Source organism: Phacochoerus africanus, chromosome 11, assembly GCF_016906955.1.
Source record: "Phacochoerus africanus isolate WHEZ1 chromosome 11, ROS_Pafr_v1, whole genome shotgun sequence".
Taxonomy (NCBI): domain Eukaryota; kingdom Metazoa; phylum Chordata; class Mammalia; order Artiodactyla; family Suidae; genus Phacochoerus; species Phacochoerus africanus.
Genome location: NC_062554.1, coordinates 401,715 through 426,576, shown reverse-complemented (window position 1 = coordinate 426,576; position 24,862 = coordinate 401,715). Strand labels below are relative to the sequence as shown.

Sequence of the window (24,862 nt, the reverse complement as noted above, 5' to 3'; positions counted from 1 at the left end):
CCTGTCCTGGTCAAGTGACAACCTCCGCAGCCCTGGCCAGTCTTCCCCCCTCTGTTTCTCAGCCCCTCCTCTGAGCAGGGGGAAATTAATGCTTGCCTGCATCCTCTGCACCCTGGAGACACGAGCCCCTCCCTCTGGGGCTGTCCTGGGTAGGGGGTGGGGGGCGACACTACAGCCCAGTCCTCTCCCACAACCAAACGGCACCCTCCGCCACCCACTGCCCAAGTCCTCGTGAAAGCCAGAGACCCACGCGGTTTTGTTTCAGGTGTTTTATTAAGTGGGCCATACTGCAGCTGGTTTCTAAGTTGCAAAACAACATAAATTTAACAATAATAACAGCCAGTTAGACTCTGACGAGCTTTTTCTTTCCGTAAAAAAAAGAAAAAAAGAAAAAGACTTAAAACATACAATGGAGGGTTAAATAAATAACATGTTAAAAAGAAAAAAGAGAAGGCAAAAGAAAGCCTGTGGAAACATGCATATGTTTACCTCCGTGGGCCGTGTGCCAAGAGGGACGCGACGTGCCACGACGGTCCCTCCCGCCACCCGGCAAGACACGGGCTGACTTGGGCGGCCCCGCCGAGGAACCCCGACGGGCCTGCTCAGCGCGCCTGTGTGGCCTGCGACAGCCAAACAGCCACAGCCACGTTAATATAGAAAACGGTGGTTTAAAAACAACGGGGAATGGCCTCGGCATCGTGGCGGGCGAGGACACGGACGGCCCCGCAGGCGCCGCGGGCTCGGTCCAGGGAGGCCGCGGGCTCCACCACGGCGAGGGAGGGCCCGGCTTCAAAATAAGCCGCGCCGCCTCGGTCTCCCTCTGCTGATCTCCCTTTCACATGGAAGTGTGTGAAAAGCACATCGGCAAATAAACTCTAAAATAGATCCTTTTCCCAAAAATCCTCTACGTGTCTGTTTACAGTGAGCGGACGTCCGGGCCTGCACCCGCTGGGGGGGGGGGGAGGGAAAGAGCCCCCCCCCCAGGCCCTGCTGCCAGCAGCGCCGGCAGTCAGATATCGATGCCCTTGACCAAGGACGTCTCCAGCGTGATGTTGAACTCCTGCAGGGTCTGCAGCACGCGGATCAAGGAATTGACAAGCGTGTGGTCTTTGATGAGCGCCACGTCCTCATACATGTGTGCCGTGATGGGGCAGTCGGCCAGCAGGGCGATCCAGTGGTGCAGGAGGTGATCCCTGGCCGGGCGGGGTCGGTCCGGGGGGGGTCAGATGGAAGCGGAAGGGAGACGTCAGTGCGAGGCCGAGGCCAAGGCGGGAACCTCCCCGTCACCCCTTGAACAAAGGCGGAGGCTGGAGAAGCAGGTGTCTCCCCACCGCCCCCTCCCCCTCCCGAGAGCACCTGGCACAGACACCCTTGCACGGCTCCGAAAGGCCCCCACCGAGGGTGCCCCACACAGCCCAACCCAAAGAGGCACCGCCCGCTGCCACAGGGCTCACTCCACCTCTGCCTCCCTTGACCGCCAGCCGCCAGGTTGGGTCGGTACCACTCCCTCCACCCCAACAGCCCACCTCTCCCAGGGCAGCACGGCTCCTCCCCTGCCAGCGGCCACCACCGGACAAAGCAGTGCCCGCTGACATCCACACAGCACGCAGCACGTGCCAGGCCTGTGGTAAGAGAGCCAACCTTCGCGACGACCCTACGATATGTCTGATCTATGGTCCTCGTGCTTTTACCCATCACCCCCACGTTAACACGAAGACGAGGAGACTGAGGTGGACAGAGGCTGAGCAGCTCGTCCAAGAGCCCACGGCGCGGAAGTGGCTGATCTGCCACGGGAACTCGCTGGACCCGGGTCCAGAGTCTGGTTTTTGCCACTACACCGACTCCCTCCCCTCCACGGCCTCCATGAAAACCGCCTTGCCTGCCTGGGCTTCGGGCTCTCCCCTGACCCCCGCCAGAACCCCCAACGGCCTCGCCCCTCGGATGCGACAGTCGGTGAGGTCACATCGCTCCCGTCGCGGTCCCGGATTAACACTCGGCTCCGCCCCAGCTCCTCAGGCCCATCCCTTCCCGAGAGCCCCACATTCCACCCACTCTTCCCAACCCCACGCCCTCTGCTCCCCTGGCCCCTCCGCTAGTTCTGCCTGCCTCGAGCCGCCTTCTCCTTCTACCGCCTGCTAAGGCTCCGCTCAGACACCGCGCCCTCCCCTTCTCCTCTGTTCTCAGCCGCCCCTGCGAACACGGACTTCTCCCAACCCCCCAGCCCTGCCTCGTGCTGCATTTACCTACAGGACGAGCGACCCTCTAAGCGCTAGACCCGTTTTATTCGGTCTACGTCCTCGCCTCCCACGAGGCCTGGCACATTCAGAGGTTTCCTCGAAGAGTGACCAGGGATCTACACGCTGCTCCAAATTTTGTCAGTGAGGTGCTTTTATCCCGTCCCATCAAAGCGCGGCCCCTCCTCCCCAGGGAGGCTTTCACCGCAGCCCCCACGGAGCCCCTGCAGACGCGGCGGGAAACTGAGGGCCTCTCTGGAAGCCTCACCTGCCGCGGGCACCCCGTCCTCAGCCAGCCACGGCCCCTCCCACCCGGCCCCCAGCGCCACCCGCGAGGTGGGGTGCGCACACGGCCGCAGTACCTGGCTCCCAGGCACACCAGCATCTGAAACTTGCCGTCCTTGCCGATGTTCCTCGGGGTGCTGTTGATCGCGGTGACAAAGCGGCAGAAGCTCCGGGCCCTCGTGTGCCAGTTCTCCTCTGGGACCAGTTCGTTCTGCTCCAAAGTCTCATAGTAGGTCTGCGCCTTTTCTGTAAAGAGGGAAAAGCTGGCCGGTGGCAAAGGCCTCGACACCGACCGCCCCGACTGCTGCGCGGGCAGTCGCCACAGGCGAGCACCTCCGTGACGGGAACCTGGGAATCCTGACGTCACGGCGACCCCAGGGTTCCCACCTCTAGGTTTCACATTTCCTTAGGTGGCCCCTGACATAAAGACGGTCCTTTCTCGGCTCTGAAAATGAAACAAAGCTCTTGAGGGCAAAGCTTCGTGCCCAAAAACTCCGGTGGGAGCAGCACAGGGCCTGGACTGCAACGCCATCAACCGGCCTCTTGGACCCACGAGCAGGACGGGTGAGGCGTCGTGACGAAGCTCACGTTACATAAAAGATGCCTGCAAAGGACCCTTCCCGCCCAGGTCTCAGGAGGTCGGGGTAGGACAGCTTCTGTTGTGACCTCCGAGAAGCCTGAGAGCCCCCGACCCGGCTCCTGCACCTCGGACGCTGCTGTTGGTGCCCACACTGGGTGGGGGATCCCACCGCGGCCCCCCTGCATTGCCCACCCTCACACCCTAGCCCCACTCACCCAGGAAATCCCAGATGAAGACATTTTTGAAGAGCCGTGGCGATTTGAACCCATGCTGGAAAGCCTGCTCCAGGGCTGAGACGAGGCCACATTCCCCACAGAGCAGCAGCGTCAGGCTCCCCCGCTGCAGGAGCAAAGGGGAGTGTCAGCTCGGCCCCGTCCAGGTGCCCTCCCGCCACTGCACCCCGAGCGCACCACTCACACCCGAGAGGGCAGCAAGAGACAGGCAGGGACCTCGTCCAGTGCCCCCAGCACCTGGCAGGGCCTGGCTCAGAGCAGCTCTCAGTGAACAGCCTCTGAAGGAAGAGACAATGGATCTGGTCCCAACCAGGGACCAGAGCCCGTGTGGCCCTTGTTCAGGAGACCCAAACCAACTCAGAAGCGGACGGAAACAGGCATCTCCCGCTGTGGCTCAGCAGAAACGAATCTGACTGGTATCCATGAGGATGCAGGCTCGATCCCCGGCCCCGCTCATCCGGCACTGCTGTGGTGTGGGTCACAGACGTGGCTCGGATCTGGTGTTGCTGTGGCTGTGGTGCAGGCCGGCCGCTGTAGCTCCAATTTGACCCCTAGCCTGGGAACCTCCACATGCCGCGGGTGCGGCCAGAAGAAAAGAAGGAAGGAAGGAGGGAGAGAGGGAAAGGAAGGAAGGAAAGAAAGAAAGAAACACACCCTGCTCACTGGAGGCCTGGGACCCCGCTGAGTCAGCGGTGTGTAAGGAAAAGGGGGTAACCCTGGGCACGGCCCCCGAGGAAGGGTCTGCTTGATCGCCAACTGTACGAGGCACACGCTCTATGTGCCAGGCCACGAGCAGCACGAGGCCCTGCGCTGGCTCACCTCTTTCTCGGGCTTATGGAAGTGCTTCACGATGCCATTGACGGCCTCGCCAATGGACTCCTGGATCTGCCCAGTGTTCAGCTCTGATAAAAAAAAAAACCAACTGATCTCAGAGGAGGGCAGTGCTGAGCTTACGGAGCAAAAGACCGAGGACATGGAGACGCGGCCCCACCTGGACTGTGGGCAGCATGCCTCCTGCCTGCCCAACTCTGCTGAGCTTGCTTGTTTTAAAAGCTGGGGACTCTAAGTTCCCATCGTGGCTCAGTGGTTAACGAGTCCAATTATGAACCATGAGGTTGCAGGTTGGATCCCAGGCCTCCCTCAGTGGGTTAAGGATCCGGCGTTGCCGTGAGCTGTGGTGTAGGTTGCAGACGCGGTTCGGATCCCGCGTTGCTGTGGCTCTGGTGTGGGCCGGTGGCTATAGTTCCGATTCGACCCCTAGCCTGGGAGCCTCCATATGCTGCGGGTGCAGCCCTGGAAAAGACAAAAATAAATAAGTAAATAAAAGCTTGGGACAAAATGCAGAAGCTAACCCCTCAGAGTTGTGTCTCTAAGGAATGCTGGTTAGGGTCACTCTCCACTTTGCCCTGGAACTTTCGGCAATGAAAAGAAGGCCAAGACTTGACGGTGAAACCCAGAAACCAGGAGGGGAGGGTCCAAAAGTTGCCCTCTCCTCTGTGGGCATCCACGGAGCACAGACCTCCCGGCTCAGCTCCCAGAGCTCTGCCCTCCCCTTCCAGCCCGCCCAGGAGAGTGCCAAGTGCCCCCCGTGTCCCGAGAGGAGGGTGACACATGCCCCACCGGGTCCTGAGAGGAGGGTGACACGGGCCCGGGCGGCTGAGGAGGCCTGATCTGCCTCCCGTCTGGGCTCCCTGACATCAGCGCCCCCTCGGCCAGGCACTTACTGGGCTTGCTGTTGGGCGACACAGGCACGAGCCTCCGGATGACGCTGGGGGATGGCTGCAGGGGGGGCGTCCGGCACGGCCTCTCGTCCACTTCCGGCTGGGACATGAGCAGCTCCCCAACAAGGACCCGCTCCAGGCTGCCGTCGTCCATGCCCTTCCCCAGCCACCGGCCACATGGGAACCTGAGTGTCAGCAGTGGCCTGTCAGAGTGGCCAGCTCCTCCAGTGTCTGTCCCCCTGCTGCTCAGCAGGAGCCATCCTCAAGCCAATCCCTGGGGACAGGGACCCCTCACCGCCCTGCCCACCATCCCACCTGCAGCAGCAGCAGCGAGGCCCCCTGGGGGACTGGGCGGCCTGGAACCGCTTGGACGGGCGCCAGGCCTCATCGCGTGGAACTCGCACCCACTCTTTTCAGGGCATGAGGCAGAACCAGACAGGAAGGTGCCTCCGCCCATCACAGCCTAAAGGTCTCCCTGAGAACCCCCCACACCTAAGCATCAGCAAGTCCAGCCCCAGGCCCAAGGGCAGAGCTGAGCGAAGCCTTACTTGTAGGTGTGGCCGGTGACCCCGTTCCTGACCGTCACGTGCTCCACCAGCCACCGGGCGTACAGCCCGGCGTTGTCGTGGCCTATCTGCACCGTCGTGAGCTTCCCCAGGTTCTGGCACTGAGAGAAGAACCCAAGAGAGGATGACGCAGCTCAGGGCGACAGGGGTGGGGCCCCTGCTGGCTCAGGGGGCCGGGGCCCCAGTGGTCACTGGGTACGACTGCGGTGCGGGTTCAGTCCCTGGCCCGAGAACTTCCTCAAGCAGCAGGGCAGGAGGGAAGGTCAGGAGACGGTGGCACTCCTCAGAGGCACGGATGGGACTGATGGCTGGCAACCTGGCCCCAGTACGAGCAGGGGCAGGGCACCCGGTCCCACGTGCTGCCGAGGCTGGCAGTACAGAACCACCTCAGGAGGCATGATGCTGAGAAAGGAGACCACACCTGCAGGGCCTGGCAGCAGCAGGCTCCAAAAGCCACGCGGCAGGCTGGGCTCTCCGTGAACACTTGGGCCCATACTGCAAGAACCCTGGGGGCCTCTCGACCCACCCGCCGTGGACAGGGAGGCGGGCAGTGCAGACGGGCGTCTTCCAGCCAGGGACTACTTAGACGGACGGGCGGGCGCCCCCTCCCCCGTCGGCCTTGGCTCTGGTCTCATCATCTCGGTACAGGTCCAGTAGCCCAACTGCACAGATCCTGGCCTCGGGGCCACCCTCAGAAACCTGCCCACCGCGGCTGCTGAAACCCGGCCGGGGGCTGTGGTCCGGGTCATACACACCTCGAAGGTCATCTCCAGCACGTTCCTGGGAATCTGCAGAATCTGTGTCTCCCCCAGTTCTCCTGAGATGCAGATCCACGGGTTGGCGGTGAACATGGAACCGCCCAGCTTCTTGCTCGGCACGATCAGGATGTGGTAAGGAATCACTGGTGAGGGGAAACCACAAAGGCACGGAGGGCTCAGGGCCCTGACCTGCCCCAGGGGTGCTCCTGGTCCAGGGCCTAGAGCAGCGGGCCCCGAGGACCCAGTCCCTGGCCAGCTGCGAATGTCAACCGGTCTTCTCCTCAGTCTCACTCCTCTCAGGGTCACCACCGAAACACCCAAACCCAAGGCAGCTGCCAGCTCAGAGCTAAGCAAGCCTGTTCCTTAAACGACATCACCAACTCAACCCTGCGCTGAACTGCTTTTCCGGGCACTTTTCTCGTGATCATCTCATGACTCTAACGACAGGCCCCAGAGAGGCCAGGCAGGTGTCACAACGCATCTTCTGAGATGCTGAGAGGGCAACAGTTCCCCCCAGATCTCCTCCATTCCAGCCCGGTGCTGCTTCGGCTAAAGCCCGACCCTTGCTCTGAGAGGGACGAGTCCATGCTGCTGGGGCAGACAATCAGCTGCGGGGCAAACCCAGACCCTGTCCCCGCACAGCGTCTCTGGGTGCTGGAGAGACGAGACGCCAGGGGGCCTCCTCGGAGCGTTCTGAAGCCCCTTCCCCACTCTGCGGGCAGGAGACGGAGGCCCCCTGCAGGGCAGACGCTGCTGGCAGACACATGAGGAGGGAGGGCAGGACGGGGCCTGGACCCAACCCGCCCGCTCTCTGCATCCCCGGGGCCAGCCTGAAACCTGTGATGCTGCGCGATGCTGTCAGCCCCCAAGAGGGAGCGCGCCCCACAAAGCGTGCAGAGCGAGGGAGCCGCGCCACCTGCCGCTGCTGCTTAGGCCTCAGAGCGGCACCCAGGACCTCTGGGCCCACACGAGGCCGGGAGCTCCCTCCCCCAGAACAAGAGCAGGCAGCTCCAGGAGCAGCCCCGGAGGGCGCGTGCACGTCGACTAACGGGGACGCCGCGGGCCTGCGGCGCTGGGAGGCGCGGGGCTACTCACAGACGGTGGTGAAGACATTGGTGAAGCAGAAGTAATCCACGGCGCTGAAAGAGAGGAGGTGGTAGAGGAACTGCTCCTTCTCGTCGTCGCAGCGCAGGAAGGCATAGCGCTTGTACAGCTTCCTGCGGGAGGGAGGTGGCCGTCAGTCTCCGCCGAAAGAGAGCGAGAGGCCGGACTCTGCCGGCTCTGGAAGGAGGCCGCTAAGAGCACGTCAAGGCAAGCCCCGCAGAGGGGGCAGAGCCAGCACTCGGCCCGAGCACCAGAGGGAGAGGGGCTGAAGCTCCCGCAGGAACCACGCTCTGCCTGCGTCCGAGGGCTGGACCTACTGTGATGTCAGCTGTCAGGACGCGGGCTGCGGACCCCTCAGGGATGCCGTGGGCACCGCCGGGGCGTGGTGCGTGGGGAGCGACGGACGGCTGGCAGCAGGTCGGGGTCGGCACGCCTGCACCGCCAGTCTCGGGCCCCCAGCAGACCCGAGACCCGCAGGTCAGGGCACCCCTCTGAAGGAGAGCGGGAGCCGGGGACAGCTTCCGGGGAGAGGGACAGAGAGACTGGGGCTCCAGCAGGAAGAGCTGCAGGCCATCCCTTCCCTCGTCTGAAGCCTCCTCCAGTCCCACCTCACCCGCTGCTCCTGCATCAGAGACCAGCCCCCTACCGGGCAGCGCAGGCCCCCTGCACCCACGGGGCCAGGCTCCCTCCCCAAGGAGCGAGGCCATGGAGGGCCGGATGCACAGGGAAGCACACGGAGAACACAGGAAGGGCCCGTCCTGCCGGCCCAGACGGCCCTGGCCCTGCCCGAGAGCTCTGGGCCTCAGCAGACCAGGGCAGGGCCGCCCAGACGGCTGCTGAGACCCTTTCCACAGCTAATCCACCAGCCGAGGCCTCCTTTGCGCAGCTGCTACCCTTAAACACTGTCGTGGAGAATAAATCAGAAGAGGCTGCAGTAGAAGACGGCCCGCACCGAGCGGCCAGGTGAAAAGCTCTCTCTGGGATTCAAAGAGCCATAAGCCTAATGGCCCCAGAACAGGAGGGGCCTGAAGGACGCCACGGACTCAGACGGGGGTCGTCGAGGGGGAGAGGGACAGAGCGGAAAAGCCGAGCTGGCTAGAGCTGCGGCTCCGAGAAGCGGTCCGTTCACGTGCCGGGAAGTTCCGCCAGGATCAATGACAGACCCTCGACACACAGGCGGAAGCACTGGCCATCGGCCCTCCAAGCGATGGATTTCGCAGAAGTGAAGGGAAGGCCGCGGCCAATTTCGAGAAGCTTAAATTTAGTGCAGCTGCAGGTGCAAGGGGCCTGAGGGCGAAGCCCAGGCAGCGGCAGTGAGGGAGGGGCAGACGGAGCCGAGGCTGAGGACCGGGCACACGCAGGCGGGGTGCGGGGCTAGACAAGAGGTCATGCAGGATCCAAACTGTGACCCAGGTGGGCAGAAGGAGTGTGCGCTTCCTGCCACCAAGGGAGCGAGGCTGACGATCGGACGCAGACCCAGGACGAGCACCCCACCCAGCAGCGGGAACAGGGCCACGAGGGAGAACCGACCAGGCCCTGAAAGGAGGGTCTGAGGGGCTGGAGCTTCGAGCGAGCGAGCAGGGAGAGGGCGGAGCGAGGAGGACAGGCGGTGCCAAGTGCCCCCTTCCTCTCCCCACGCCCGCCCCAAATGCCCCCTGTGGCAGCAAACCCTGCTCATTTTCCACTCCCTGGAGAAGCGCAGGGGCAGACTCTCTTGTGAGAAGGTCTAGGCACTGAGTCAATTCTCAGCCTCTGTCCTCTAGCAAAACTATGGCTTAAAACAACAAACCAAACAGCAACCCCACGGCCTGTCCCTGGCTTGCTGCCGCCCAGGCCTTTAGGTTCACGGGCCACAGGCCTATCCGCTGCCCCTGCCTTCACAAAGCACCTTGGCCTGACCCCTCTCAGCCACCTGCAGCAGGAGACGCCCCCACAGCAGCAGGGTCGCGCCTGCCCCATCAGACCCTGGTGCCCACCCTGCCCCAGAGGCAGGTTGTGCCAGGACCACACCGGTCCTCTAGAACCTGGCACACAAACGATTCGCTTCCAAATGCCAGGCTTAAATGTTCACTGTTCTCTTTCAGTTGTTCTTTCAACTTCAAATTTTATTCCGAAGCCCTTTTGTCTCTAGAGGGAATCCAATGTAAGCACTTTAAGAACTGCTCTTTCATAACCTCTCAAAGTGAGCTCTCTAACCTTTCAAGGTTTTAAATCTGGTTTCTTGCTGTGGTTTAAACACACAACAAACAGTCTAAAAAATTACATTTTCACTTTGAATAAAAATAGATTCTGCAGGAGTTCCCATTGTGGCTCAGTTGTTAACAAACCCAACTAGTATCCATGAGGACACGGGTTCAATCCCTGACCTCGCTCAGTCAGTCAAGGATCCAGTGTTGCCGGGAGCTGTGGTGTAGGTCACAGACTCGGCTCAGATCTGGTGTTGCTGTGGCTGTGGTGTAGGCTGGCAGCTGTAGCTCCGATTCGACCCCTGGCCTGGGAACCTCCATATGCCGTGGGGGCAGCCCTAAAAAGCAAAACAAAAGGTTCTGCAGATTTAGTCCATTATACAAAATCTCCCCAAGGTTCACTCCCGTTGCATCGTCCACAGGGGAGTCACATGATAAAGGGTATCGTGAAAAGATACCCAAGGAAACGAAAATCACAAGGGAACGTGCCCAACAGGCCTGCCGATGAAGAAAGAACCAAGCACGTTATACACGGAAAAAAGGCACAGAAGCCTCTAGGCTCACAGGCCACATGCGTAGCCTTGCCCCTGACTTCAGCGGTACCGGGGCTGGACCCTCTCAGCCCGCTCTCCGCCAGGGTAGCGAGAGAGGCAGAGAGGGAGAGCCCCCGTCCCCTCCAGTGACTAAGGCCCGAGCAAACGTGAAGGACGTGAAATCGAGAGAGGGGACTGCGGTGGGAGGCGGGACACGCAGAGATCCGCGCCCGAGCTGGCCCCATGCTCAGGCACGAACGGGACTTAACGGGACATCTCCGGGGGTCGTTTTCACTGTCCCATCCTTCTCCCCGCAAGACGGGAAGGAGACCAAGAAGATGCCCGCGAGGCGTACAGGTCACGTGTGCGTCACAAGGAGAGAAGGACTCCCCAGCTCGGAGGTGCCCACTGAGGGTCCACCCTTCTCACCGCCTCTGTTCAGAAGGCCGTTGTGGGGGGCACGCAGACGCAGAAGGCAGGGACGTAACATAAGCAGACACAGAAGAAGAAGAAACACTGAGAAACGCTCAGCGGCTCCTTGAGCGTCGTCCCTGCATTTAGCAGTAGGGACAAACCCAACACCCCCTTCCCGTGGGGGTTGCCAGCCCCGCCGGCCACTCCCAGGAGCTGGCTCTACTCCAGGTGGAGTGGCCTTACTTGGTGAGCTCGTGGTCTGAGAGAAGCTGCTTCAGGTGTCTGGAAAGTAGCTTTTTTTCCATGGACAGCCGCACCCACGCTCTGGCTTTTCCCACGTCGGTCTTGATCTCCCCGATGTTCTGGATGTGCCTGAGCGGGGAGGGAAGAGGGAGGTGGAGGGGGGCAGAGGCGCCCACAGGGGAGACCCGAGCCCGCTGTTCAAAGGGGACGCCTTGGCGACAACTGGAAACAGACTCTGAGGGGCTTATCACACCTGAGCCCCGCCTGACCTCATGTCCTGAATCAGGGACACTCTCAGGGGAGACATGGCTGAGCCGGCATCGGACTTCCTCCGCTCCGAATCAAGAAATATTCCTACGGCCAAAAAAAGGTGGTTAAGTCCAGAGATCTGACCCCCCCCCCAAACAGGGATGACCCTTCTCGTCTCACGTCACTAATTTCTACAGGAAAAGGCTGCTTGCTTTGGTAGCGCTTTCATCAGCCATTTCGTGAATATTTAGTAAGTACCTTCTAGGTATCAAGACTTCATACTTTTATGCATATTATCTCATTTAACTCTCTCACAACTTATGAGACAATCATGGAAAGTTATCACAAAGGAGGGAACTAAAATTCAGAAGAGTCAGCTGCCTCGCGCCAGTCACCCAAGTGGCAAAGCCGGGACTGGATGAAACGCAGATCCTCCGGCCCCTAACCCAGCAGGTTCTCACCGTAAGTCACGGAAGCAGTGCTTCTACTTGGAGCTACTGCTCATGTCCTGCTTTTGCCTCAGAGAGCCCCAGGCCGTGCAAAGAACATGATCCAGAATGCTCAGCCCCCCCTAGATTCTATGTCTTTCTAGCCTCGTGTCTGGTCCAGTGTTTAAAATTAGTTATTGTGGAGCTCCTGCCACGGCTCAGTGGAAACAAATCTGAGGACGCAGGTTCAATCCCTGGCCTTGCTCAGTGGGTTAAGGATCCGGTGTTGCTGTGAGCTGTGGTGAGGGTCGCAGACACGGCTCGGGTCCAGCATAGCTGTGGCTCTGGAGTAGGCCAGCAGCTGTAGCTCTGATTCGACCCCTAGCCTGGGCACCTCCATATGCCTCCAGTGTGGCCCTAAAAAGACAACAATAAATAAAATAAAATTAGTATCACCATCATTAGCTGCTGAGAACTTCTGGCCATGGTTTATCCCTTGGCAATAACTTCTACAGCTTTTCTGAGAAGACTGCTCTCATACCCAGAAAGTAGACCAACAAACTCCTTAGAGAGTTTTGGTGCCTGGTTTTTAGCCAACTATTTCCCCCATGTTCAGTGCCAGTGGAGATCAGCTAGTTCAAGGGCAAAGTCGACACTGAGTTCAGCCTACCTTTTCACTCACTTAAATCCATCTTTACCATGAGGATAAGAACATCCAGGAAAGGTCAAAAAACTCCCTGGCAGAGAGAGGAGATGCTGCCGAGAAGCAGAAGGAGGAGGGACTGCCTGGAAGGGACACTGCGGACAGTGCAGTGAACAGGCCCGGGGACCAGAGGCGCCTAGTCTGGCCTCCTTCTCAGTTCACTGTGTGGTCTGGATCCCAGTTTCCTCCTCTTGTAAAATGAGGGCCGGACAAGATGAGCCCTGAGGCCCCTGCCAACTCCGATATTTTTATTTAAAAAAATAAAAAAACAAACAAAAAAACAGAAAGCAAGCGTACGGGGGCCATATACACCAGGCCTTGACTTTGAGGATTCCAAAGCCGGACACCGACAAGCAGGCTCTCTGGACCGACCCAGGATAGGTCATCTCAATGCCCATCTCAGAAGAGCGTCTGCTCCAAGCACAGGGCATCCCAACTCATTTAAAACCCAAAGTCATTCCAGGACTGGGTTCCTGCTGATGTAAATCTCCCATCTCACTGATCAAAAGTCTCCAGAAACACGTGATGGAAGCAAACCCCACGGCCTGGCACGCTCTGCGGCCCAGAGCCCTGCGGTGCAACATTTTCACAAGGAAAGGGGACAGCGCGAAGGCTTCACTGACCCGCGACAGTGACAGTCTGCGCAGACGCTGCCTTCAGGGGGCAGCGGGGCGCGCGGAGGGCGAGCGGTCCAGCGGCACAGAGACCGCCTTACCTGACGGGCCGACGCTTCCCGAGGCGAGTTTTCTCTGCTGGTTTTCCTGATAATGCAACAGGTGCGACCACAAGGCTGATTTCCCCTGGAACCAATGCAAGGAAGAAAGACCTCTCACTTTAGATTTCTGAGGGCACGGCATCCAGCCAACAGTCAGAGATGATTTGAACACAGAGATGTGGGCTTCCGCTAAAAAGCATCTGTCCTGTTTCTGATCTCAACCTACTCCTGGACGCAGTGTACACAAACAGACACTCCCCCACCCACTAAATCCAGGAGAAAGATAAAGAATGAAAGGGAACAGAACAAAGAAATGGGTCCTCCACGGAGAATAGGAAAGACGTGGCCAAAACAGACCCTGCCACTGGCCCAGTGGGAAGGACGAAAGAAGCAAATGACCAATCAGTCTCTAAATGGTCTGCTGGCTAAAGGTCCGCTGGGCGAGCAGACGATGTGGCTTCTGCACAGAGGCGCTGAGACCCAGTCTATAAGACTCTATGACAGCTCCACATCCTGAAACATCTGAAGGCACGGCTGCCCCAGGGCTGCCACGGAGAGCAAGCCATCACCAGGAGGATCTACCGCGGGCACTTGGAAAAGCTGCAGGAAAGGGGGCTGGCCCTTAGCTGCGAGCTGAGGCCCACCGCAGTCCACACAGCACAGCCGGGCATTTAAAAACCTAAGACACGCAGCTTCAACTGCTGGAGACGTGCAGTGATCTGTCATTTCACCACGGCGCAACCTGAGCAGCACGTTCGAGCCTGAAATAAGGGAACAACGTGCCTACAGCTAGTGGCCCAGCCGGCCGCCCAGCAACTGCTCTGTCTCTTTCTAGTGCACAGTGACGTTTGCCACAGGATATAAACTTTCTTTCAGATGCACGGGAGTTCTCTAGTGGCCCAGCAGGTTAAGGATGTGGGTGGTCACTGCAGCGGTTTGGGCTGATGCTGTGCGGCAGGTCTGCTCCCCGGCCCGGGAGCTTCCGCACGCCACAGGGGTGGCCAAAAAGTAAAAAGAAAACGAAAAGCGGATTCGTGGTAAATCTTCCCATACAGTCGATAAAATATAAACGTAGTACACGTCTGACTTAGAAGTAGGACTTATTATGATCATTTATATTATGTGACTGTATTTTATGACGGAAGCTACAGAGCACGTCCTGGGGCTTGCTATGAACTAAGCGCTGTGTTGAGTTTTTAACACACAGTATTTTATTTAACGTTCCAGACAACCCTACAAGACCAGTAGCCCTGTCCTCGCGTCTCCAGAAAAGAACAGACTGAGGGTCAGAAAAACTAAGTAACTTGTAGGAAGAGCGCACGGCTAGGCAGGACAGTGCTGGGCCTCAGGTGCCAGAGGAGCTCGTGTTGGAACCATCGCCCTTCGAAGGGTGCTCTCCGCAGGCTCCTTCTGGAAGACAGCGTCTGAACTCCTGAAGCTACACTTTCTGAAGAAAATGTTACGCTCTGCAATGAATGTGAGGATTTAAGGTCCCAGGATTTTCCCCAGGAGACTTTCAAGGCTCTGTTTTATTTTTATCCACCAACTTGAGCTGTTTTGGGGGAAAAAGAATTCAAGCATTTGAATGGGGAAAAAGACCCTCATCTATAGATCAGCAAACTCTTGACATAAACTTTCTGTATGTTTGGATTTCCTGTAAGATTAAACCAATGTAAAACCTCAACGACAGGTTTATAAAAAAAAAAAAAAGCTAAAACTAGAAAAGACTATTTCTTATTCACTGAAATACCAAATGTTTGAGCAAACACCTGGCCAACATCATCAGTGAGATTTACCCTCCTGTGCTGCTACCGACTGGTGCAGCAACACGGTGTACGTAGGAGATGCATGATGAGAGCTTAAAACATCCATGCGCTTGGAGTTCCCGTCATGGCGCAGTGGACATGAATCCGACTAGGAGCCGTGAGGTTGAGGGTTCGATCCCTGGCCTCGCTCAGTGGGTCAAGGATCAGCCCGGCTGCTCTCTCACCTGGCCCTTGCTGTCCTGCTCACTAGTGCAGTGGCTGAGTGCCGTGAGCTGTGGTGTAGGTTGCAGACGTGGCTGGGGTCCTGCGTGGCTGTGGCTGTGGCGTAGGCCAGCAGCTGTAGCTCCGATTTGACCCCTAGTCTGGGAACCTCCATATGCCGTAGGTGCTGTCCTAAAGAGAAAAAAAAAAAATGCTCTTTGATTTAGAAATTCAACTTCTAGAAACCCATTCATCCATCCATTGACCGAAACCACTGGAGCAGACTATCTCCAGAATCAAAGCAGATTAGGAAGGCAGCCGTCTGGATGTGACACAAATTTGGCCGGTCACCAGAGTCCTTACACGCAGTGATGGCGTCAAAGGCAAGAGCGACGCCAGGCCGCTGTGCCCGAGGCCGCCTGGGCACTCAGCCACTGCACTAGTGAGCAGGACAGCAAGGGCCAGGTGAGAGAGCAGCCGGGCTGAGGCCTAGTGACAGGGCAAGGGGGGCGCTCTCGTTCAAGAGATGTGATTGTTCTTTTTCTTTGTTGGCAAAGGGGTTGATTGGGACTGCAAGATTCAATACAGCCCGGCGAGCCATCTGGGAATGTGGCCACACGACTTACAGCACCAGATTCTCCAAGAATGTCACATGCATGAAAAATGAGAAACAATCCCTTTCACTAACCAGTCCTCAAATGGCAACAGTCAGAAAACCAGTGTGAAAAACCAAACCTCACCTCTAACTGTCACAAAACATACTAAAGAAGGAAGTCCACATCCTTGGGAAATGTCTCCAAAAGCCAGAGAGAGTGAGGAAAAGAGAGGCTCTCGTGAGCACCTGCTGCAGGCAGCCCTGCAGGCAGGCAGCTGACCTAGGAGGTTAGCAACAAAGACTGCAGTTTGGGTTCTCCTTTGTTTATTGAAGGTTTTTTGTCTTTTGAGGGCTGCACCTGCAGCATATGGAGGTTCCCAGGCTAGGGGTTGAATCGGAGCTGTAGCTGCCGGCCTACACCACAGCCGAGCCACGTCTGCGACCTACACCACAGCTCACGGCAACGCTGGATCCTTAACTCACTAAGCCAGGCCAGGGATCGAACCTGCAACCTCAGGGTTCCTAGTCGGATTCGTTTCCACTGCTCCACGACAGGAACTCTGCCCTGTGAATTCTTGAAGGATGTAGCTGCAAAGCCTCAGGGGACAGGTTAAAACATGTGATGATATGGTATTATTACTATTTTATAATGCCTCACTAACTAACCCCCTAAAGATTTTTATGGAGAATGTTAAAAAGCTTGGGGAGGGGGGGCATACGTTTCACAAAAAAACTGAAAGACCTTAACTATATTGCCAGGCTTGCTAAGCCTGAAGGAAAATGATAAAATGAGTATGTATGTTCCACTCCTTTATTACAGAGAAAAGGAAAGAAACAGAAATTCTTCACGTCAGACCCAGCATAGTCATAGCTGTCACATGCTGCGTACCAACACGCTGAAACTTACTCTCACTGTATCTAATCACCATAACGACCCCGAAAGGCAGGTTTCATTAACTCTGTATTACAGATAAGGAAGATGAGATCTGAAATCACAAGTCATGTAAAGTCATCCACTGAAGCTAGGATGAAAATGCAAGTCCGGAGTTCCCACAGCAGAAATGAATCTGACTAGGAACCTTGAGGGTGTGGGTTTGATCCTGGCCTCGCTCAGTGGGTTAAGGATCCAGCATTGCCATGGGCTGTGGTGCAGGTCGCAGACGTGGCTCAGATCTGGCATTGCTGTGGCTCTGGCGTAGGCTGGTGGCTACAGCTCTGATTGGACCCCTAGCCTGGGAACCTCCATATGCTGCAGGTGTGGCCCTTAAAAGACAAAAAGACCAAAATAAATAAATAAACAAATAAATAAAATGCAAGTCCTTCTGAACCCAAAGCCCAAGGAGTTGCTACCATCCTGCAGCACTCCCAAAATTTTAGGGGTGTGATACACGATGATTAACATTCTTAAAAATCTGGGAGCTCCCTTGCAGTGTAGCAGGTTAAGGATCTAGTGCTGTCACCGCAACAGCTTGGGTCACTGCTGTGGCGCAGGTTCAATCCCTGGCCCAGGAACTTGCACACGCCACAGGTGTGGCCAAAAAAAATCTGTAATCACAGTCTTGTTTATAATACTGAAAAATCAGAAATAACCCAAATGACCAAGGACTGATTCGTGCTGCAGATCTACACTGTGGCAACAGTAATTAAACCCGAGATTTCAGATGAAGAACACAAACATTCAGAGAACCTCCCATTTGTGGGCTTTACACAAATGACCTGATCACGTCCCCACCCGGATCCCACAGAGGTGAGTACTTTCAAAACTCCACCACACACACGTGGAAACAGCTGAGGGGAGCTAGGCACCGCGTTCAGCCTCATAAACCTATCAACCGGGAATTAAAACCAGGACTCCCTGACTTAAAGTCTCGGCTCTGAAACACTCACTATGCTGTCACCTAAAGCTTCGTTAAGGACATGCAAGAGGTATTTTGAGGGAGAAAAAACAGGTTCCAAGACATTACGCACAGTATGATCCCATTTGGATTTCTTAAAAAACAGCTTTACAGCTCACATAATTCGCGTCACCATAAAATTCACACTTATGAAGTGTACAATTTTCTGCACCAAAAACCTTTCTGGGGGGCGGGGGCTGCATGCTCTGGGCCAGAGAGCAAAGCCGTACAGTTGCGACCTGCACCTTCACCACTGCACCACAAGGGAATTTGCAAAAAATCGGTTCTTTCGACTATTCACAGAGCCGTGTACCTAATTTCAGATCCTTTCCAGTACCCCAAAAAAGAAACCCCACTAGCAGGCACGCCTCGTCCCTCCTTCCTGCTGGCCCTCACCAACCTTCTGTCTACGGGTCTGCCTATTCCAGACATTTTACACAAGGGAGACCGTACACCAGGGGGTCTTCTGTGTCTGGCTTCTTCCACTTGGCGTGTCTTCGAGCCTCATCCTCACTGTACTGGGTCCTGCTTCACTCCTACTACTGCTGAACATTTCGCTATACGACTACACCGCATTTAGCATCTCTAGTCATCAGCTTACAGACATTTGGGTTGTTCCACGTTTTGGATATTGGGAGTAAGACGGCCAGAAGTAGGACCTGCTCCGCCATTTCTCTCGACCAGTAGCTAGCAGTGGACCTGCTGGGTCATATGGCGACTCTAACTCTTCAAGGAGCTGCCAGAGTCTTTTCTGAAGCAGCTGGACCAACTTTATAGTCACATCAGCAACATCGGAAGGGTCTGATTTTTCCACATCCTTACTAACACCTGTTATTGTCTTTTTTTTTTTTTTGCCTTTTTCTAGGGCCGCTCCCACGGCATATGGAGGTTCCCAGGCTGGGGTCTAATCGGAGCTGTAGCCGCTGGCCTACACCACAGCCATAGCAACGCGGGGGGATCCGAGCAGCGTCTGCGATCTACACCACAGCTCACGGCAACGCCAGATCCTTAACCCACTGAGCAAGGCCAGGAATCAAACCCACAACCTAATGGCTCCCAGTCGGATTCGTTAACCATGGAGCCACGACGGGAACGCCGTACCTGTAATTGTCTTTTTTATTTTAGCTATCCTATTCGATGTGAAAAGCTATCTCGTTGTTCTGCTGGATTTGTCAGTTCGCAGCTGTACACGGGCCCATGTGCACAGAGAATGGCTCTGAAGGACTAATGAGGTGGATGCCGCTGTGCTCATGAGAATGCAAACTCCGAGGGCAGGCATCTCGGTCTGTTTGTGCACTGAGGCATCTCAAGTGCCTGTAAGAGTGCCTGGCACACTGCAGGCCCCAAGTACATATTTTCTGGATTCTTACATATATTCTCTAATTTTTCCACTAATTAAACTGCCTCTGAACACGTTTCAAGCCCTTTTCAAATGTAGAAAAGCCGGACAAGTGTGGGCAAGCTACTAAAGAAAAGGGGAAAGGCAGCTGCTGAGCAGGGAGAGGCAGGCAGTCGCTACCTGCTTTACTTGCAGCCCGTGGCTCCAGATGCGCTCCAGGAGGTCGCAGAGGCTGGCGATCAGCGTGTTCTCCTCCACTCCTGTGATGCTCACCTCCCCGTGCCCCAGCTCCACAGCCTCTCGCCCCATCTTCTCCACCAGCATCCTCTTGGTCTACAAGAAACCAGTCAGTGAGACCAGGCACCCACAGTGAGACCCCACTCAGCCGCAGCGGCTGTGGCCGCCTGCACAGCCACCGCCGGACTCGGAGGGCAAGACGGGGTGGACCACAGCTCAGGGGCATCTATGCCCTCCAGGCAGGTTACGGCCGAGCAGCTTCTCCAAAGGCTCAGCTGAGAAGAACAGAACACGGAAACCGCGGCACGATGCCGGGCCAGCGACGTCACCACTCCAGATTCAGTCTTTCCATTTACGAAATGAAAACAGTTGAGCAAACCCTTTGATCAGGCTCCCCTCTGACATTATTGGCTTCTCACCGCTTAACTTATCAAACAATCCTTTCAGCATTTAATCCTGGAAATACATCTAAAGTACCTGTCAAGGGGATAAAAACTGAGAAGGAATAATTTGCTTTTAGGAGTTCCCACTGTGGCTCAGTGGTAATGAACCTGACTGGTATCTATGAGGATGCAGGTTCAATCCCTGGCCTCAGTCAGTGGGTTAAGGATCTGGTGTTGCCATGAGCTGTGGTGCAGGTCACAGACGCGGCTCAGATCTCGAATTGCTGTGGCTGTGGTGTAGACTGGCAGCTGTAGCTCTGATTCGACCCGCAGCCTAGAAATTCCATACACCTCAGGTGCAGCCCTAAAAAGCAAAAAAAAAAAAAAAAAGTAATTTTAGGTAAAAATTTTCACATGCTCATTGCAAAACAAAAACAAAAAAAACATGCTGTATGATGAGAATTGCAGTTTTAACTACTGCGTGCCAGGACTTGTATTAAGCATTACCTTTTCTCAATTAGGCCTAATAACTGAGGATATTACTATTTTCCACAATTTACGATGAGGAAATTGAGGTCAGAGCACTTAAGTAACTTACCCAAACTCACAAAGCAAAGAAGTAGCAGATTTGGTCTTTGAATCTAAAGCTGCCTGAACACTAAATCCAAGTTCTTAAGTAAGATTTAACCTTGTTATAAATTCTGTGACAAAAATCTAAAGACCAAGGCAAAAAAAAAAAAAAAAAAATCACCCATATCTTACCTTTCAAAAGCAACAACTCTCACATTTTGACGAATTTCTTTCCAGTCTATTTTTAATGTTTTTATTGTCAAACAGATCTCACGTACAGACACCTATACGCACACGTGTGTGTGCTATTAGACTATCACAGCCATACCCAGGTTGGGAACCAACCTACCTCCCACCTGCACCCCTGAAAAGCCCGGGTGCCTTTTCAGATCGCCTTCCCGCTCTCGAAGTGGTCACTCTTCTGACTCACACAATAAACTTACAGAAAAGCAAGAAAACGATCATCACGGATGTTTCATCCCTAAACAGTGCGGTTCAGTTTTGCCAGCGTATTTCCTCTCGTCATTTTCTTTTTCACTCAACGTCACGTTTGTCAGATGCATCCGCACTGACAACGACACCCGCGGTGCGCCTCCATCACTGCATCGTACCCCACTGCATAGTACACTGCAACTGATTCTGTGTTCTCCTACTGACTGGCACTTGGGTTGACTCTGGTCAGGGGCTATTACAAGACTCCTGCTGTCAACCTTCTGATACTTTTATCTCCTGGCTCCCATCGCAAAGGCTGCTCTGGGGAAAATACCCAGAATACTGGGGAGTCAATGCGTTCCTGATTTCCAAAGCAGCTGTACCAATTTTCACTTCTAACAGCTTCAGAGTCCCCTGCTGCTCCACAGGCCAGCCAACAGTGACAGCGTAAGGCCCACGACTGCATGTCTTCGATCCGAAGACGTACACTTTCCCGCATGTTAGCAAACCTGCAGTGGGCATGACCTTCGTGGTCATGGCTGGTCGGGCAGTGGACGTAAGGAAGTTGCCACTGCCCGGCCTGTACCTCAAAACTCGAGAAGCAAAGCCCAGAGAGAAGAGAGGAGCCCTCTTCCACCACAGTCAACACCGCCCATGCTCCTCGGGGCAGAAAAGACCACGCTGCTGGGAAAACTGTGGGCATCCAGGACCCGGACGAACCCACGCATTTTCTTTTAAACGCCTCAAGTCAAAATATCAGTACTGATTTATCAACCTGACTTGAAACAGTTATAATTTCCTCTGCAAAAGAAAGTGTATTTGATTTCACTCTATAAATGAGGACCACTTAGAAATAAAAGGCAGGAAAATCTCCTTTTTCCACTGATGAACAAACAGATGTAGGAAAAACCAAGTTTGTTCAATTCTCTTTAAAAGTACAGTGTACTGATTGGGTTGAAAGGCTATATATTTTTATTAGAAATTTAAAGTCATAACTAAAACATTAAAAATTAAGAGTGATTCTCTGGTGATCCAATCCCACTTTTGATATATACCCAGAAAAATTGAAACTGGGATCTCTTATCTCCGCACCCCAGGCTCACGGCAGCATTATTCCCAATGGCCCAGATCTGGACACCACCTCGGGAGCCCTGACAGATGAACCTGTGGTCAATTCACGGGACGGAACGTCACTCAGCCTTGAAAGAGGCGTCCCTGCCGTTCGCAGTGACACGGATGAACCTGGAGGACAAGACGCTCAGTGACACAAGCCACGCAGGGCACACAGCACGTGATTCCACTCACATAAGGCACCTGACGTCGGCCAACAAACTCACTGCCGAGTCAAACTCACTGCCAAAGTGGAGAGAACAGAGTGGTGGCAGCTGGGGCTGGGGCTGGGGACAAAGGGGGCCCTGCGCTCAGGGGGTACGAAGTGTCAGGACTGACGGTGAGATGAGGACGCTCCAGAGTGCGAGCCACTGCTCTTTGGCAGGACAGCGCAGCGCGGGCTAGGCCGGGAGGGCAGACCTCACGGTGTGGTCTCACCACAAAATAAACACGCGAACAACACGAAAGAACACAAGGAGATGTTTGCCGTGACGGCGGTGGCGGCATCACCAGCGTGTGCACACGTCCAACCTCCCCGAGACGCACGTGGGCACGTCGGAGCCCTCTGCACACCAGCTACACCCTAACGAAACTTTTAAAAATGACTACTCCTGTGGAAATGCAGAAAAACATCCGACAACAAGCTTACACTGAATACTACACTGGCACAGAGCAGGCACGCAGTGAATTCTCGCTTCTAGACAAATGACATCAGTGGCCATCAGGTTAAAACAAAAACAGTTTCATGTTTAGGACTCATCTGCTGAAGACAATTCGACTACATTATTTAAGATACTCCTTAAATTTAATGATTTTAAATAAGTAATATAAGAGGTCTAAAATTAAAAACCACATCTGCCTCTCAGGTTTAAAGAATACATGTTAAGTTTACATCAAGCAAGTGCGCTTGCTCTCATTAACGGTCTATTTCTTAAAAAACAAATACACCTAATTCCAAGGTCAGAGGCTCTGAACATTAGGAGGACCCCACTGCGTGCCTGGCATCTTCGCTCTCAGGGAAGAGCACGGGCGGCGCGAAGCCCCGCTCCCCCTCGACGGCCGGGACGCGCGTGCGCAGAGGCGCCCGGGGACGCAAGCGCAGGGGCGCCGGCACCCACCTTGTTGCGGCACTCCTTCAGCAGCCCCTCCACGAACTTCCAGTTGGTCTGGGCGATCACGGACGGGGAGAGGTTGGACAGTTTGGGCTGTCGGATGGTGCTGCCCATGTTCCTGGCTTCCTGGATGTACTTCTAAAGCAAAGGGGAAAAATCAGACTCTTGCCCAGGCACACGGACCACGGGCAAGCAGTCCTGGTGGGCGTCTGAAGAGGGCGCTGCCACCCTGCACGTTCTCACGGCCTCTTTCTAGGCTCGGAGCCCCAAGATGAACAGGCAACACTGTGTTATCTTAGGGGGAAAGTGAAATAAGGTGATAAATTAGTGCTTTTTTTCTGATGTAAAGCCCTCCCTAACTACTGGAATTACCGTGGCTCTAACGTTATGTCATGTTTTTAACTACAACTCAGGCTGCACCACGTGTGAGCAGCTCTTAGGAGTAACCCATTCGGAGCTCAGAGCATCATCACTGAGAAAATCGCTTTGCCCACCCAGCTGGGAGGATTTGATTCCTCTGTTCAAAGACTGCCATGCTCGCTAACTTGGGCCTGGAAAGCATGTCTGCACACTCAGCACGAGTTCCGTTTCCGCTTTTCGACCATTTGCTGGTGGTTCCCCAAATCCTTGTTTAACAGAGAACCCGCACCGATGCAGCAACCCACACACTGAGCGCCTCTCAGGAGTCTAGGTTCGCGACCTACATCTCTCTCCCAACCTCCTCCTTCCCCAGATTCATGCCGGCACAAGTCCGTCCACTCCATTCTGGCCGCTCGTCTGCCCCCACTGACCCCCAGGCTTAGGCTGCAGTCACCGTGGCCTGGGCTGCTGCCACGTGCCTCTGCCCTGCCGGTACCTCCAGGACCTCCCTCCTAAGAACTGTCGGCCCACAGCCTCCGCCACATACCACCAGGCTTTGGACCCTGCACCTCCTCTGCTACACTGCTCGCCTCTGTCTCCTCAAGACTTAAATGCTGCTTCCCCCGAGCAGTTCTGTTTGAGAGTACCCTGGAGACAACGGACCTCTGCTTTCTCTGACCAGTGATGAAACACCAGTGTGCCTCTTATGGGCCCTTTCGAGACTCTTCTACAGAAGCCAGCTGTGTACCTGCCTTTGCTCCCTTAATAAACTAAGATTCCCTAAGGACAAAGGGGCCTCCTTGTCCTCCTTACATTTCGAAGTACTTCCTACAGTGATTCTGACCAAAACGTGCTCAATAAACAGGTGGGAGAGCCGGGGAAACGTGTGATACCCTGCATCCAACACCCATTACGCCACCTCACAGCAACTCTAAGCTAAACTGTACTCTCTAAACCAGCAGTTACGAACTCATAACCGTACATGCAATTTTAATTTAACTCACTTAAAACATGGCAAAAGCAAAATATTTTCCCAATCACTGAGGTGCCAGACACATATGAAAACAACATGCTTTACTGGACTTTACTGGTATAAAAGGCAAACAGCAGAGCCTTTTCTCAAAGAGAAGTTGCTGAACTGTTTCTAAAGATGAAGCTCCATTTTCACAACTTCTCTGCAACTCAGTAAGGCAGGGTCTCCAACCTGAGGTTTATAACTAGCAACTTTACTGGTAAAAGTTACACCAGAACTAAGAAACTCAGCTTACAAGCAGTAAGGTCTCAGGTCAATTCAAGAATCTTCAATAATAAATTCCTTTGCTCCTCTGAGAAAAAAGTCAAGATCACATATTTTAAAGTAAGACACAGGAGGCTCCCTGGTAGCCCAGCAGGTTAAGGATCCAGTGCTGTCACTACTGCAGCCTGGGTCACTGCTGTGGCACAGGTTTGACCCCTGGCCTGGGAACTTCTTCATGCCTCAGGTGTGGCCAAAATTAATTAATTAAGATGCAGAAGAAATAGGAAAAAAGGCTCCCCTTCCCCAGGTTTAGAGATTCACAGCATTAACCCCAGTTCAGCTATTCCTCCTCCTCACTCGAGCAAAACTGACTTCTTTACTACCGTACCACCACAAAAAGCCTCCAAAATTTTAAAAAGATTCCTCCCAAGTTTCAAACTCATCTTCTGAGGTCCCGGCCTCCCCTCCCGCTCCCCCGGCCCCGGGAGGAAGACGCCTGCACGAGCGACTACTGACAGGGCAGCGAAAGTTCTCTTCCAAGCACTGGCATCGCTCCGGAACAAGGCCGCACATCTGGCTCAGCCAGACGCTGCACGTCCTGGATCTGCCGTGACCTGGGCCCACACCAGCTACCAGGAACGAACCTATCAGTAACGCTCCTTGCTGGAGAGGA

At 55.1% G+C, this 24,862-nt stretch overlaps 1 protein-coding gene across 3 annotated transcripts in view; it reads right to left on the bottom strand.

Annotated features, from left to right (window-relative positions):
- Positions 1–254: 254 nt before the first annotated feature.
- Positions 255–24,862, bottom strand: part of DENND5A (DENN domain containing 5A) — an 89,155-nt gene continuing 64,547 nt past the window's right edge. For all 3 annotated transcript variants that reach the window (XM_047753471.1, XM_047753470.1, XM_047753473.1), the window contains exons 11-23: positions 22,599–22,730; positions 18,929–19,081; positions 12,953–13,037; positions 11,127–11,211; positions 10,858–10,986; positions 7,473–7,594; positions 6,375–6,520; positions 5,602–5,720; positions 5,057–5,238; positions 4,152–4,234; positions 3,315–3,438; positions 2,597–2,765; positions 255–1,193 (exon numbers count right to left, since the gene is read on the bottom strand). In XM_047753471.1, the coding sequence (XP_047609427.1) occupies positions 1,010–1,193; positions 2,597–2,765; positions 3,315–3,438; positions 4,152–4,234; positions 5,057–5,238; positions 5,602–5,720; positions 6,375–6,520; positions 7,473–7,594; positions 10,858–10,986; positions 11,127–11,211; positions 12,953–13,037; positions 18,929–19,081; positions 22,599–22,730 (1,713 nt within the window). In that variant the 3' untranslated portion in view covers positions 255–1,009. The remainder of the gene's footprint in view (positions 1,194–2,596; positions 2,766–3,314; positions 3,439–4,151; positions 4,235–5,056; positions 5,239–5,601; positions 5,721–6,374; positions 6,521–7,472; positions 7,595–10,857; positions 10,987–11,126; positions 11,212–12,952; positions 13,038–18,928; positions 19,082–22,598; positions 22,731–24,862) is intronic.